The following is a 12,390-nucleotide window of genomic DNA, read 5'->3' on the forward strand; positions in this document are numbered from 1 at the left end:
AAAAAAGCATATAAAAAAGTGACAAAGGTGTGTCTTCCATCCTACTGGGTGATCTTCAGTATTTGAAATTATTCTCAATAGCAGGGCCAGCAGTAATGTTATCTGTTTTACAAACAAAAACCAGATCTACATAAGTGATCAAATAGCAGTGACTGTAGAAAACATGTACAACCTGACAGCTCCCCCAAAATGAATCCAAAGCATCTCTATTGCCCCCTGGTGCCTGACTGCAGTATTAATCATAAACCCCATGTCTTCCATGTTAGCAGATAACACTGGGGTCAAACTGTTAAACTAAATCAAAAGTTGCTTCACCAAGTTGCTTTGCAATCACTAAGAAACCTGCGCATCTCTGCTTGGAAACTGCAGATAAAGCCTGAATTTTGAGAGGTGGTCCAGTATTTACTTTCCAACAGAGTCAAATGTTAGGGTACCACTCAGTGTTTTGGTTATTGGACTTTTTGGACCTTGTTTATCGTTATAATGTTCCACGTTTCTTAGTCTTTATTTGGTATTGTTTAGTTTTCTTGTGCTTTTTAGTTTCATCCTTTGTATTTCCATACATAGAAAAAGAAAAGTATGGAAATACAAAGGATGAGACGTATGTATAAACTGTTTCCCAGTTTAGTCAGTCTTGTCTTCATGTTTGTTTGCCTAGTTGTCTGTTTTACCAGTTGTGACTCTGTGTGCGTCTCTCACCCTCTGTCTCTCGTCCCTCGCTCTGTTATGTGTCTCAGTGTGTGTGTTTCTCGTACTTCCTGTTTAGTTTGCCTGTAAGTCCTGCATCTTTGACAGCGACTGTCTGCTCTACACTGACAGCCTGAGGTGTTCTGCAGTAAACTGCACTAACTGTCAGAAAGACGTGTGGCATCATCACCCTTTTTTGTTAAGCTAAAGGTGTTTGTAAGCTAATCAGTAATTAGTCCTTAGCTATCGTGCTAAAATGAACAGTCAGCTGTTGGGGAAAGCTGGTGTTAGTTTACGAATCCATGCATATCAAATAAAGCTTTTCCTTATCCTTACCAATCAAATTAACCTGAAAAAAAACTACTGTATGTTTGAATGTTTCAAAATATTGTATACTTCAGTCCCTCATAAATAGCACGTTTAACACAGTTTTAACAGAAGATGAAGTACTGAGAGGACTGAAAATGTTGCCACTGTATTCTTCACAATGACTGGCTGTAATATCACTTCCAGTTTGTAACTTCTGTTTCTTGATAACACAACTGATTTTAACTAAATAAAAGACACAAGATTAATTGGAAAAAAAAAGTGTGAAAAATATAACAAAGTCTAATATGCTGTGCTGAAACCAAATATAAACATTTGGTGTGTTAAAACAAATTGTATGTTTAATTTCTCCACTAATTAATTTTTCAGCACCAGCTGTTTATATTTATTTATATATTTTTTTACATGTCAGCTGTCAGCAGAACCGTAGACTCACGAAATGTGAAGAAAACATTACCTGTCGGTAGAGTGAAGATCCACTTTATTTCGGTTTGAGAAATAAACTGAACTGCACATTTGACATTTGGTGATGATTCTTTTTTCTTTGTGGTAATATGATCTGCCCTCAGATTCAGACCTCAGAACCATCCAGTGATAACAGATAAATCACACTAAATATGCTCATTTAATCTTGGAGTAAATTTGTCATAACTCATAAATTAACTGATCAAAAAAAGCTAAAGGTACCAAATGATGTACTGTCAGTGAAAGCTGTAGGTGTTTTACTGAGAAAGCTAAAGGCAAAAAGGGATTAATCATCTATATAACTTATAAAGAAAGACACATTAAGAATTGTAAACTGGAGTGTTTGTTTTGTTGTTTAGCAAGCTTCATACTACTAGGACCAAGCTGGCCTTAACCCAGGAAATCCAGACCAGCCTGGTCCTAATGGTTTCTGCAGCTTGTTTTTCCCCAGGGTGAATTTAGCTGCTGATAATATTGTGGACTCTCTTTGTTTATGTCATCCCCAGTCTTATGTTCAAATCACAAAAGACAACATCTAATTTCCAGATTATTCAGATATTTACAGTAACTCTGGGCCTCTGTGGAGTGTGCAGTTGATGTCGTCTCCAGTTATAAAACGAGGATAAAAAAAACTAAGGACTGATGAATCATTCAAACATAATGACAGCAACAAAGGTGTGTAGCATGGCTAACTAGCCAACAACAAACCTTTAATGCAGTGCATTAAAAGACCCCATGTGTGAAGTGCCTGGGGGCACTTTTGCAGTCATCAGCGTGTGAGTGGATGGGAGTGTGACGCAGCATCTCAGTCCTACTGGGCAGATTCTGGCTTAAAAAAATTCCACATGGTAGCCCTCACAAGTGCACAGTGGGAAGTAGTGAAGCCATGGCATCCATCTGTCATACAGTCAGTACAGCTAAGATGCAAAAATACTCCATATTATTTTTTTTCTATTTCAGTTTTTTTCCCCCCCAGTGGATTAATGTTATCTTTGGGGACCAAAGGAGTGTACAGTTATCCAAATACCCGAATGAACAACCACATTTTGTATTATATAAATGATCATGCAATAATTTATTTGCTACACTCTGTACATATGTATGTTAAGTGTGATTAAAATCCTAACTCTTAGACTGGAGCCACAGTCCATTGTATTGTTATTGTTGTTCAAATACTCTCTTAAAGTGGTTATTTAAACTCCATACTCCATAATTCTTTTTGGTGGTGGTATTGGTTTTCACAGCATTCAGGAACTCACCTCCTCCTCCTCTGGAAGTCTGGACTCTCTGAGAGCTGTTGGAAAGATTCTTGGGGTGAATGTAACTTGAATGTTTCCACTGAGTCTTGGAGGAGGGAGTTCATGTTGGGCTTTCTTGCTCTTTGCATGACTGTTGCTTCTTTGATCTGCAAGCAGGAGTATGTTCATTAATATCAGCCTGTATAACGCCAAATCTAAGCACCAGGAAAAAACAATGTAGACTGCAAGACAAAATTGGACCATTTGTCATTCTATGAAGCTTCACTTTAAGCACTTTGCCTACCTCACATCCATGGCCAATTTATAATTACCAATTAACCTAATATACATGTTTTTGGACTATGTGGTAAAGCTGAAGTACTCAGAGGAAGGCAGACACAGGATAAGATCCAAACCCCACACAGAAAAACTCTGGGAGTCTTTCTGTGTGGAGCTGAGACTCAAACCAGGAACCTTCTTGCTATGAGGCAACAGCTCTAACCATGACACCATGCTACCTAAAAGAAGTGTAATGATGGCTTGAGGTTAACAATGTTAATTCAGAGCAAGAGGGTCCTGGGTTCAAACCCAGTTGGAGGCCCTTTCCGTGGACTGCCATGTGCTTGCATAGTTTTTCCTGTCCTTGCAAAACATCCTAGGTGAATGCTGCCTATGTCACCTCAAGAGTTGCATTTCCTGCTTTTTTGTTTATTTGTGGTTTTTTTTTACTCACCCAATTTCATTTTTTCTTGGTTGGGAGGTCCACATTTTTGCCTCTCTGTCTCTGTTCTTAGTTGGCGTGCTTTGGCTTTTTGATTTTGCAATTTTAGCTGGACATCCTGCTCTGCTTTTTGTTGTTGTCTGAAATGCCATGCAGCCAACTCTTGTGTGGTTTTCTCTTGTTCTGTGTCCTTTATCTTCTGGATACTGTCTCGTTCCTCTTTTTCAAGCTGAACTCAAGGAAAATATAACAAAACACTAGAGGCTCTTTTTAGGATCAAACAGGAGAATTTGGTGATTAAACAGAGTGGAAAATTACCTTTATCACTGTCTCCAGAGCATATTTGTTCTCTTCTTGTTGTTTTGCTGCCTTGTTTCTAGATTCTGAAGAAAGCTTTTCGTGGTATTTTAACAGGGACCCCTGTCTGATCTCCATTTTTTCTTTATTATCTGAAAAACATTATGAACTTAATTTAATCGAGTAATTTCACTAAGATTAAAATCCCAAGTAAAGCCTGCTAGGGTTGGTTGGGCAACTGGGCGAATATCTATCAACAACTGAACTGAAGTAATACTAAAGCTGAAGTAACTTCATGTGCCCAACACGTTTATGAATACTGAACAGGCAGGGCACAGAAAGGGTAGAAAAATATGCAGTGATTTCCAATTTTGATAGAAGCTGTGCACAGAGCATCAGCAGAGGAACAAACAAGGAACAAACTTCTAAAACACTCCTGATGTGATTTGAAGCATTTTGAAGAGCAAAACAAAGCTCGGGATAATGCTCTCCCTCTAGTGTCTAAGGGTAAAGAAATAGCAGCTTAATATCAGCTCCAGTGACTAGTTCAGTGTCTCCCACACCTATACCTCACCTGGTATATTTGGTGATTAATTTTAGCATTTCTTTTTTTTTTTTTGTTTATTAATCTATAGGAACGATCATCCCGGGGATGAGATATTTACCAAAGTATGTGGCAAATAAAATATCTGAGGAGAAGAACCTTATAACCAGTCAACCAGCTGGTTAACCAATGAAGTGTGTGTGGCTCTTTTTCTGGTGCAAATATAAACGGACACATATTTATGTGTGTCATGTTAAAAAGATGCTACATTCTTTTTCAATTCTAAGGTTTTACATATCAGGACATAATAGAAAATGGCACTTAGCATGTCTTAAAATGAGATAAACAATGACATGGCTTACCTAACAAAACCCCTGCAAAAATGCACAAGCACTGTTTGAAAAAATAAGCCTACCAGTTGGTATCACAGTTTTTCTTGATTTCACAGCAGAAAAACATTCTCACTACTCTTAGTGCAGCTCTCAAATCAGTAATGCATTTCCCCACCCATAATAGCTTTTGTCATTGTTTTTATAGACACTACTATTGTTTTCATGTTGTTTTCAACATTAACAGTTTGTACTTTGTCAATCATGGACTACGAAATGGAGCAGTCATTAGCCATATCCCCTACATGGATGGCATCAAGCTGTATGCCAGGAGTGAAAAAGACATCGACTCACTGACAGATGTACAGCTAGAAGTATAGTTGGATTCTGGGAATCCCGCAGATAAATGGGAACCATGAAGAGGCCGCTAGGAAAGCCACAACTCATGGATCTTTGTTGTCTCATGAGATAACAGATGCACAAACTGGTGATGGCTAACCAACCAGACATAGACAAGCAGGGAAAGATGGCCGTAATGACAGACGTAGCTATACCAAGTGATAGCAACGTCAGATGTATAAAGGCTAATTTACACCCCACTCTCAAAAACTGATATAGATTTAACACTGCCTGTGTAGCTAGATTTAAGAAATACGTGCTTAGAGTTTAAGTTCTTAAAAAATGCTTACTGCCATCTTGTGCTAGTACAGAACATGACATCATCAGGTTTCTTGGTTGGTTGCAGTCAATACACTCACATTAGTTTATGTTAGCTAATTTTAACAGAACCAATAACTCAAGGAAAGACAAGGGAAGGCAGTACAAAGGTGACCCCTTAGGGGGCCTTAGGGGGCCACCTTTGTACTGCCCCGAGCTGCAACAATGTTTATCTTAAGAAACCAAGAATATACTGCTCACTTTCACTCTGTCTCTTAAGCAGTAAGCGTTTCTTCATTGGACTAGCTGCACTGAGACAGAAAAATCCACCTGTTAGCCATAATTTTCGTTTTTATAAACCATTTTATGAATCAGAACAGTGTGGAGGGGAGCCTGTTTGAGTCAGGTGACAGGTGGTTCGCTGGATGGACAAGCTGGAGTCAGAAACTGTTTTTTCCTTGTGTGGCTGGATGTACCGAGAGGTGCAATCAGCTGATGTGATCAGCGCTATTTTATGCAATAAAATAGTCTCTCTATCCCAAGAACACTCAAACAGTTAACAACATATCAGGTTACTACATGTGCCTCACACTACAAACATAACTATGTTTCTTATCGAGGCATGATTGGGAATGCAATGATGTCATGCTAAACATGTTTTGATAACTTTAACTTTCAGCACTTATGTTTTAAATCCAGCTACACAGTAAGTTTTATATCCTTGTCAGTTTATGAAAGCAGGGCTCCATGATGTAAATTAGCCTTTATACAGGAAGTGTTTCAAGTCAATTTTACATAATTTTACAAGCTTGTAATTGCCAGATAAAAGCCCTCAAGAGACACTGTTCACAGGAAAACATCCAGCTTACCACATCAAAAACTTCAGGACTGCTGCATGACCAACTCTGTCTCTTCTTGAACTGTCACATGTACAAATGTATTATGATACATTATCATGGGTTCAGAAGACCAGAGCCTTGTTGTTTACTTAAATGACCACAAGTTGAAGCTCTTACCCGTACTTATCATCAGATGCTTCCACACTTTGTTGGTCCTTTTTGGCAAAGTGATGACTGCACATCCATTTGCAACCCTTACTGCGATTCTGTCATCATCAACAGGCTCAAACAAGAAGGCTTCAAACAGATAAGGCGGGAAATGCACCTGTGAATGAATACATGTTATACTGTAAGAATTGTTGTCAAGAGAAATGTAAGACCATCTTCTGGTTCTTGTTTAGCGATTAATTTGAATTGAATTTTGAATTTATATGTACAGATATATATTTTTTTATACATAGACACACACACACACACACACACATATATATATATATATATATATACACAATATGTTTTTCTCGAAAATATATACGGCAGCTGAGTTGGCTGCTGCTCACAAACTTGATCAAACTGCCGTACATCGTTTCAATATGTCTCAATTCTGTGTGACACAGGAAAAAAATGCTATGCAGTCCAGCTTAGTCTCTGACTGAGACGAGTCCCATAGATATAGTATTTGATACACAAACAGTAAAAATACAAAACTCCTTTATTCAGAACTTTACCTTGAGGTAATCGTCCGTACAGACAATGTCTACCTTCCCGGCATTCGTTCCTTTTAGAGGCACATTAATGTAAAGCGTCGTCTCCGTCTGGGTCCAGACGTAGTCCATCACGACCAGAGGCATTTTTGGGACAACTGAGCTCACTGTTTGATTCACCTGATTTTAGAAGAGCCAGAAGGTTGTGCTTTGATTAAAAAAAATCGCTCTATTTCCTTTCATAAACGTGTCCGACGTGAAGTCCCGTCGCACCTCGCCATGTTACTATGGTAACCATAAACAAAATGCTGACTTTGAGTTTGTCGGAAAAACCTAAACTGAAATTCGTAACGCATAACCACAATGCATTAAACATTTTTATATATTCTTCTATAAAAATCCGCAAAGCCGAAATCCATAACCTTTCACTTTCTCGGCAGGAAGTGCACGCAACACCTACGTAAGAGGATTAAGGGTGCTGACAAAAAAGTGGGGGGATCATTTCTATTTGTTTGTTGTTGTTGTATTTCCAGAATCCTGAAAAAAAATCTGTTTCTTCAACTGGATTGGACACGGAGAATTCTGGCTTTTCCCCTTAGAATTCTGGAAAACAAACCACAACAAAAACCCCAAACAAAAGACTCACACAAATTTTGTTTGCCAGTGGCCCTAATGCTCTTTCATAACAACCTCATCTTTGAGGTTAATTTAATAGAAAGTTTTTTCACTGAAGCTTAACTCTAAGATCTCCTTTCAAAGAGGAGAAGCTACCAGACCCAGACTCAGTGGTTCTCATAACTCACTTCAAATGTTGTTACTGTTAATCAGCTCCTGTCTTCTCAGATTCAGCTAAATGCTACAAAACTATTCAGATGGTGCTTGACGGTGCAAACGGATAATGACCCAATGCAACCTAAACGTTTCCCTAGGCTAACTAATAAGATAGTCTTAAATACTCAAGTTAGTCACTGAAGGCTGTCTAGAGCAGTAGCAAACAGCAAATGAAGGTGGCTGGAATAAAGACTAGTGCCGTATGCTACAGAGCAAATTCAACATACCGAGGGTATCATTACATTATCTGGTTTCAGTTACCTTGTCACTGGTGATCAGGATCATGGGGATGATATTGTTAAAGCATGACCTTGACCACAAACTGATTGAGCTAAAACACAAAATACAATTAACAACATAAAACAACAATAGTAAAATGGGTAAAATAGAGACATAAAATTATCTATATAACATATAAAACATACCTCACCAACTGACCCATGCTTAGAGGCAGAAATGAGCATTTTACAGATACTAGGTTGAGGTTTTGTGTTTGATTTGTTAAAGTCACTTTGTCTTATGGCTTGGTATGATGTAATGGGATTACATGCAATACATCTTTTCCTGTGGCCTTTGGCCAAGAGTGTAAATTGTCCCTAAAGGCGTTAGCTATTGACAAAAGGCTCTCCATAACGTTCATGCTGCCTCATATGGATCTTCAGAGCCAATCAGAAAATACCCATCTAAGGCTTCTTTAACACAGCTGCCAACATACTTCTGTAAGACAAATATATTTTCTGCAGTGGAAATGTTCCTTCACAACATTGGAGTCTGAAAAGATGCTTTCCAATGCTTAGACTTAAGTGAATGCCCACTAAATACAGAGGGCTCTGGGATAGGTAGTCTATTAGCTGACATTGCTTCTGCCAAAACCTTTACAAGCTCACCTGCGCTCCAATGAGTCATGTTTAACTCTGTTTGTTGTTGTGAGGGTTGATTAGTAGCATTGTTGAACTCTGTTACCTGTACATTTGCAGGGGCAGTTACAGGAGTGACTCTTTCTTGCTTCACTGAAATGTAACCTTCCTCGTAAACTTGTAGTTTTGCTTTTGCTGCCTTGAATCCTTTCAGATTTTCCATCTTTCAATTTCTCTTTTCAAGTCCTCAAATGACTTTCTTAATGCAGCACTTCCCTCTTGTTGTCTCTTTATCACAGCTGCTTTCTTCTTTTCTCTTTTAACATGCCTCAGTTTCCTCCTTCTCCTCTAGGAGGCATTGTAACATTGCAGCAGCATCTTGTCCTGCAGTAAAGCGTTTCTTTTCTTCTTCACGCAATTGTACTCTTTCTCTGTATTTCTCTTATTCAGTCTTAATCTGAAGCAAAGCCTTTGTGGCTTCATACTGCGCTGCAGCTTCTTGTCTTTTGGTGGAGGAGGCATTAGAGATAACTCTATTAGCTTTAAACTGGCTATGAACTGAGACACTAACAGAACAAGAGGATGTAAATATACAGCTGGCATCAGGCCATACATTCTCCTCTTGCTTTTCTCCTTCAGTGTGAACTTTGATGTTTTGTAAAATTACTGTAGTCACTGAGGTGGATTTGCATAGCTTGGAATGCATATCATGAGAGGGTCCATCCATTGCTCTATAGTGGGTGTGCATCTCACTCAGGGGCACCAGGGGAACCAACATGCAGTACAATAGTTCCTACAATTTCCACAATGTCGTAATGACATATAAAATATGCTTAGTGCAAAACAAAATATGTTAACTAAAAGTATGACAGTAAAAAGGTGGTCTAGGGTGGTCTAGCTTATCAGAAAGGGGCTTTTATCAGGCTAATAATGTTTACAGAATACTATAACTGTTGTGGAAGAGATCCAGAACTGAATAATAGCTAATAATTAAATGCAAAGTTGTGTATAAACACATAGTGATTGAAAAACAAGGTAAGTGGAAAAAAATATGCATTACGGGAATGACCCAGCACCCTAGACCTAATGCAGCATAACTAAAGGAGGATTAAAGTTTTTGGTGGGTTCTTAAACATTTTAAGAGAAGAGGCCTTCCCATAATGGGTCTAATAATAGCTTAAAATGCAGTGTTAATGCTGTCATTTTCAGTAATAATAATAATAATAATAATAATAATAACTATTTTATCTGAGCAAAGCCCTGAATCAGATTAAAAATAGTCTGAAAATCAGACAGAAACTCTGTAAGGAATAGGTGGTCAACAGATAACAAGGAATAAAACTGATTTTTGAGTTTACCTGTTAGCAAGCAAGGAAAAGAATATTTATATAGCACTTCCAGACAACTACAAAGTCCTGTAGACTTAACATGACAAAAAAAACCCCAAAAAAACCCAAAACAAAAAAAACCACCCGACAATTAAATTAAAAAAATAAATAAATCTTAAATTAAAAACATTGATTAGATTAAAATAATAAAATCAGCACATTAGATTAAATCAAAGCAGTAAAATCAGGGTCAAACTGTGTCAAGGAATAAAAATTGGTTTTAAGATGTGTTTTAAAAATGGACAATGAAGGAGCCTCTCTAATGTGCAGGGGCAGGTTATTCCAGAGGTTAGGACCAGCGATAGAGAAGATCCTGTCCCCTCTGAGCTTCCTCTTGGACCTGGGTAGCTCCAAGAGCAGATTGTCACCTGACCTGAGAAACCTGGGGGTGAATAAGGATGAAGAAGCTCGGAGAGTTAAGGTGGGTCAAGACTGTTTAGTGTTTAAAAACAAACATTAGACTTTTAAAATGAACTCTAAGATATACAGGCAGCCAATGGAGTAAAGCCAGGATTGGCTTTCTTCCTTTTCTTTCTTTTGCGAGTTCTGGTTAAAAGTCGTGCAGCAGCATTTTGGACTAGCTGTAGAAGATTGAGAAGACACTGACTAACTCCAAAAATACAGAGCATTACAGCAATCCTAACGAGATTAAATAAAAGCATAGATTACTGTTTCAGAATCCAGCCTGGATAAAATTGGTCTTACCTTTGTCAAGCGCCTTAAATGATAAAAAGTGGACTTGACAGTAGCCCTAATTTTTGTGTCCAATATAAAATCACTGTCCACTTTAGAACCCAAGTTAGTAACAACAAGTTGTAATTACTCTGCCAGGAGTCCCGAATCAATGGAGGAAGAACCATAAGGTCTTCTAGGACCAAACACGATCACCTCTGTTTTGCTTGAAGGGGTTTAATAGAGAAAGATCTTTCTGCTTCCGAGGCAGATAAATCTGACAGTTGTCGGCATAACAGTAGAAGCACATTCCATGCTCTCTAAGGTTTGCTCTCAAGGGCTGTAAATACAATGAAAAACGCAGATGCCCTAGAATTGAGCCCTGCGGGACCCCAAACTGAAGAGCAGCAGAAAAGGACTCCTACCCCAAATTTTTAGTGGTAACTACCACTAAAAATTCTATCAGACAGATAAGACCTAAGCCAGTTCAATGCTGGTGATGGTGTAAATGAGACAGTAAAATGTTCTATCTGTATTCAGCTCTACGATACTCCCTCCTCACAGCCCAAGTGGTGTCATTAAACCAAGGCTAAGTTTCAGTCTTAGGCTACCCAGTTTTTAATGGTGCCACAGATTTCAGGATAGTTTGGCAGGAAGATTTAAACCAGGAGTTGAGGACCTCTGCGTCCAAGGGAGTGAGATCAGCGGGGACAGAAAGCTGGCTAAAGGCAGAGAACTGTGCGGCAGTTTAAGGGTTAATGATCTGGCAGTGGCGAATGGTAGCGATGGTTTGAACTACAGGGAGTGCAGAATTATTAGGCAAGTTGTATTTTTGAGGAATAATTTTATTATTGAACAACAACCATGTTCTCAATGAACCCAAAAAACTCATTAATATCAAAGCTGAATGTTTTTGGAAGTAGTTTTTAGTTTGTTTTTAGTTTTATAGGGGGATATCTGTGTGTGCAGGTGACTATTACTGTGCATAATTATTAGGCAACTTAACAAAAAACAAATATATACCCATTTCAATTATTTATTTTTACCAGTGAAACCAATATAACATCTCCACATTCACAAATATACATTTCTGACATTCAAAAACAAAAGAAAAACAAATCAGCGACCAATATAGCCACCTTTCTTTGCAAGGACACTCAAAAGCCTGCCATCCATGGATTCTGTCAGTGTTTTGATCTGTTCACCATCAACATTGCGTGCAGCAGCAACCACAGCCTCCCAGACACTGTTCAGAGAGGTGTACTGTTTTCCCTCCTTGTAAATCTCACATTTGATGATGGACCACAGGTTCTCAATGGGGTTCAGATCAAGTGAACAAGGTGGCCATGTCATTAGTTTTTCTTCTTTTATACCCTTTCTTGCCAGCCACGCTGTGGAGTACTTGGACGCGTGTGATGGAGCATTGTCCTGCATGAAAATCATGTTTTTCTTGAAGGATGCAGACTTCTTCCTGTACCACTGCTTGAAGAAGGTGTCTTCCAGAAACTGGCAGTAGGACTGGGAGTTGAGCTTGACTCCATCCTCAACCCGAAAAGGCCCCACAAGCTCATCTTTGATGATACCAGCCCAAACCAGTACTCCACCTCCACCTTGCTGGTGTCTGAGTCGGACTGGAGCTCTCTGCCCTTTACCAATCCAGCCACGGGCCCATCCATCTGGCCCATCAAGACTCACTCTCATTTCATCAGTCCATAAAACCTTAGAAAAACCAGTCTCGAGATATTTCTTGGCCCAGTCTTGACGTTTCAGCTTGTGTGTCTTGTTCAGTGGTGGTCGTCTTTCAGCCTTTCTTACCTTGGCCATGTCTCTGAGT

At 38.8% G+C, this 12,390-nt stretch overlaps 1 protein-coding gene across 1 annotated transcript in view; it reads right to left on the minus strand.

Moving 5' to 3' along the window:
* Nucleotides 1-7,119, minus strand: part of dnaaf4 (dynein axonemal assembly factor 4) — a 10,592-nt gene extending 3,473 nt beyond the window's left edge. Inside the window, exons 1-5 of the mRNA XM_005750556.1 lie at nucleotides 6,833-7,119; nucleotides 6,282-6,429; nucleotides 3,757-3,887; nucleotides 3,451-3,667; nucleotides 2,739-2,884 (exon numbers count right to left, since the gene is read on the minus strand). Coding sequence (XP_005750613.1) covers nucleotides 2,739-2,884; nucleotides 3,451-3,667; nucleotides 3,757-3,887; nucleotides 6,282-6,429; nucleotides 6,833-6,955 — 765 coding nt within the window. The 5' untranslated portion in view covers nucleotides 6,956-7,119. The remainder of the gene's footprint in view (nucleotides 1-2,738; nucleotides 2,885-3,450; nucleotides 3,668-3,756; nucleotides 3,888-6,281; nucleotides 6,430-6,832) is intronic.
* Between the last annotated feature and the right edge of the window lie 5,271 nt (nucleotides 7,120-12,390).

The sequence above is a fragment of the Pundamilia nyererei genome, unplaced genomic scaffold, assembly GCF_000239375.1.
Source record: "Pundamilia nyererei isolate P.nyererei 1_Seehausen unplaced genomic scaffold, PunNye1.0 scaffold00278, whole genome shotgun sequence".
Taxonomy (NCBI): Eukaryota; Metazoa; Chordata; class Actinopteri; order Cichliformes; family Cichlidae; genus Pundamilia; species Pundamilia nyererei.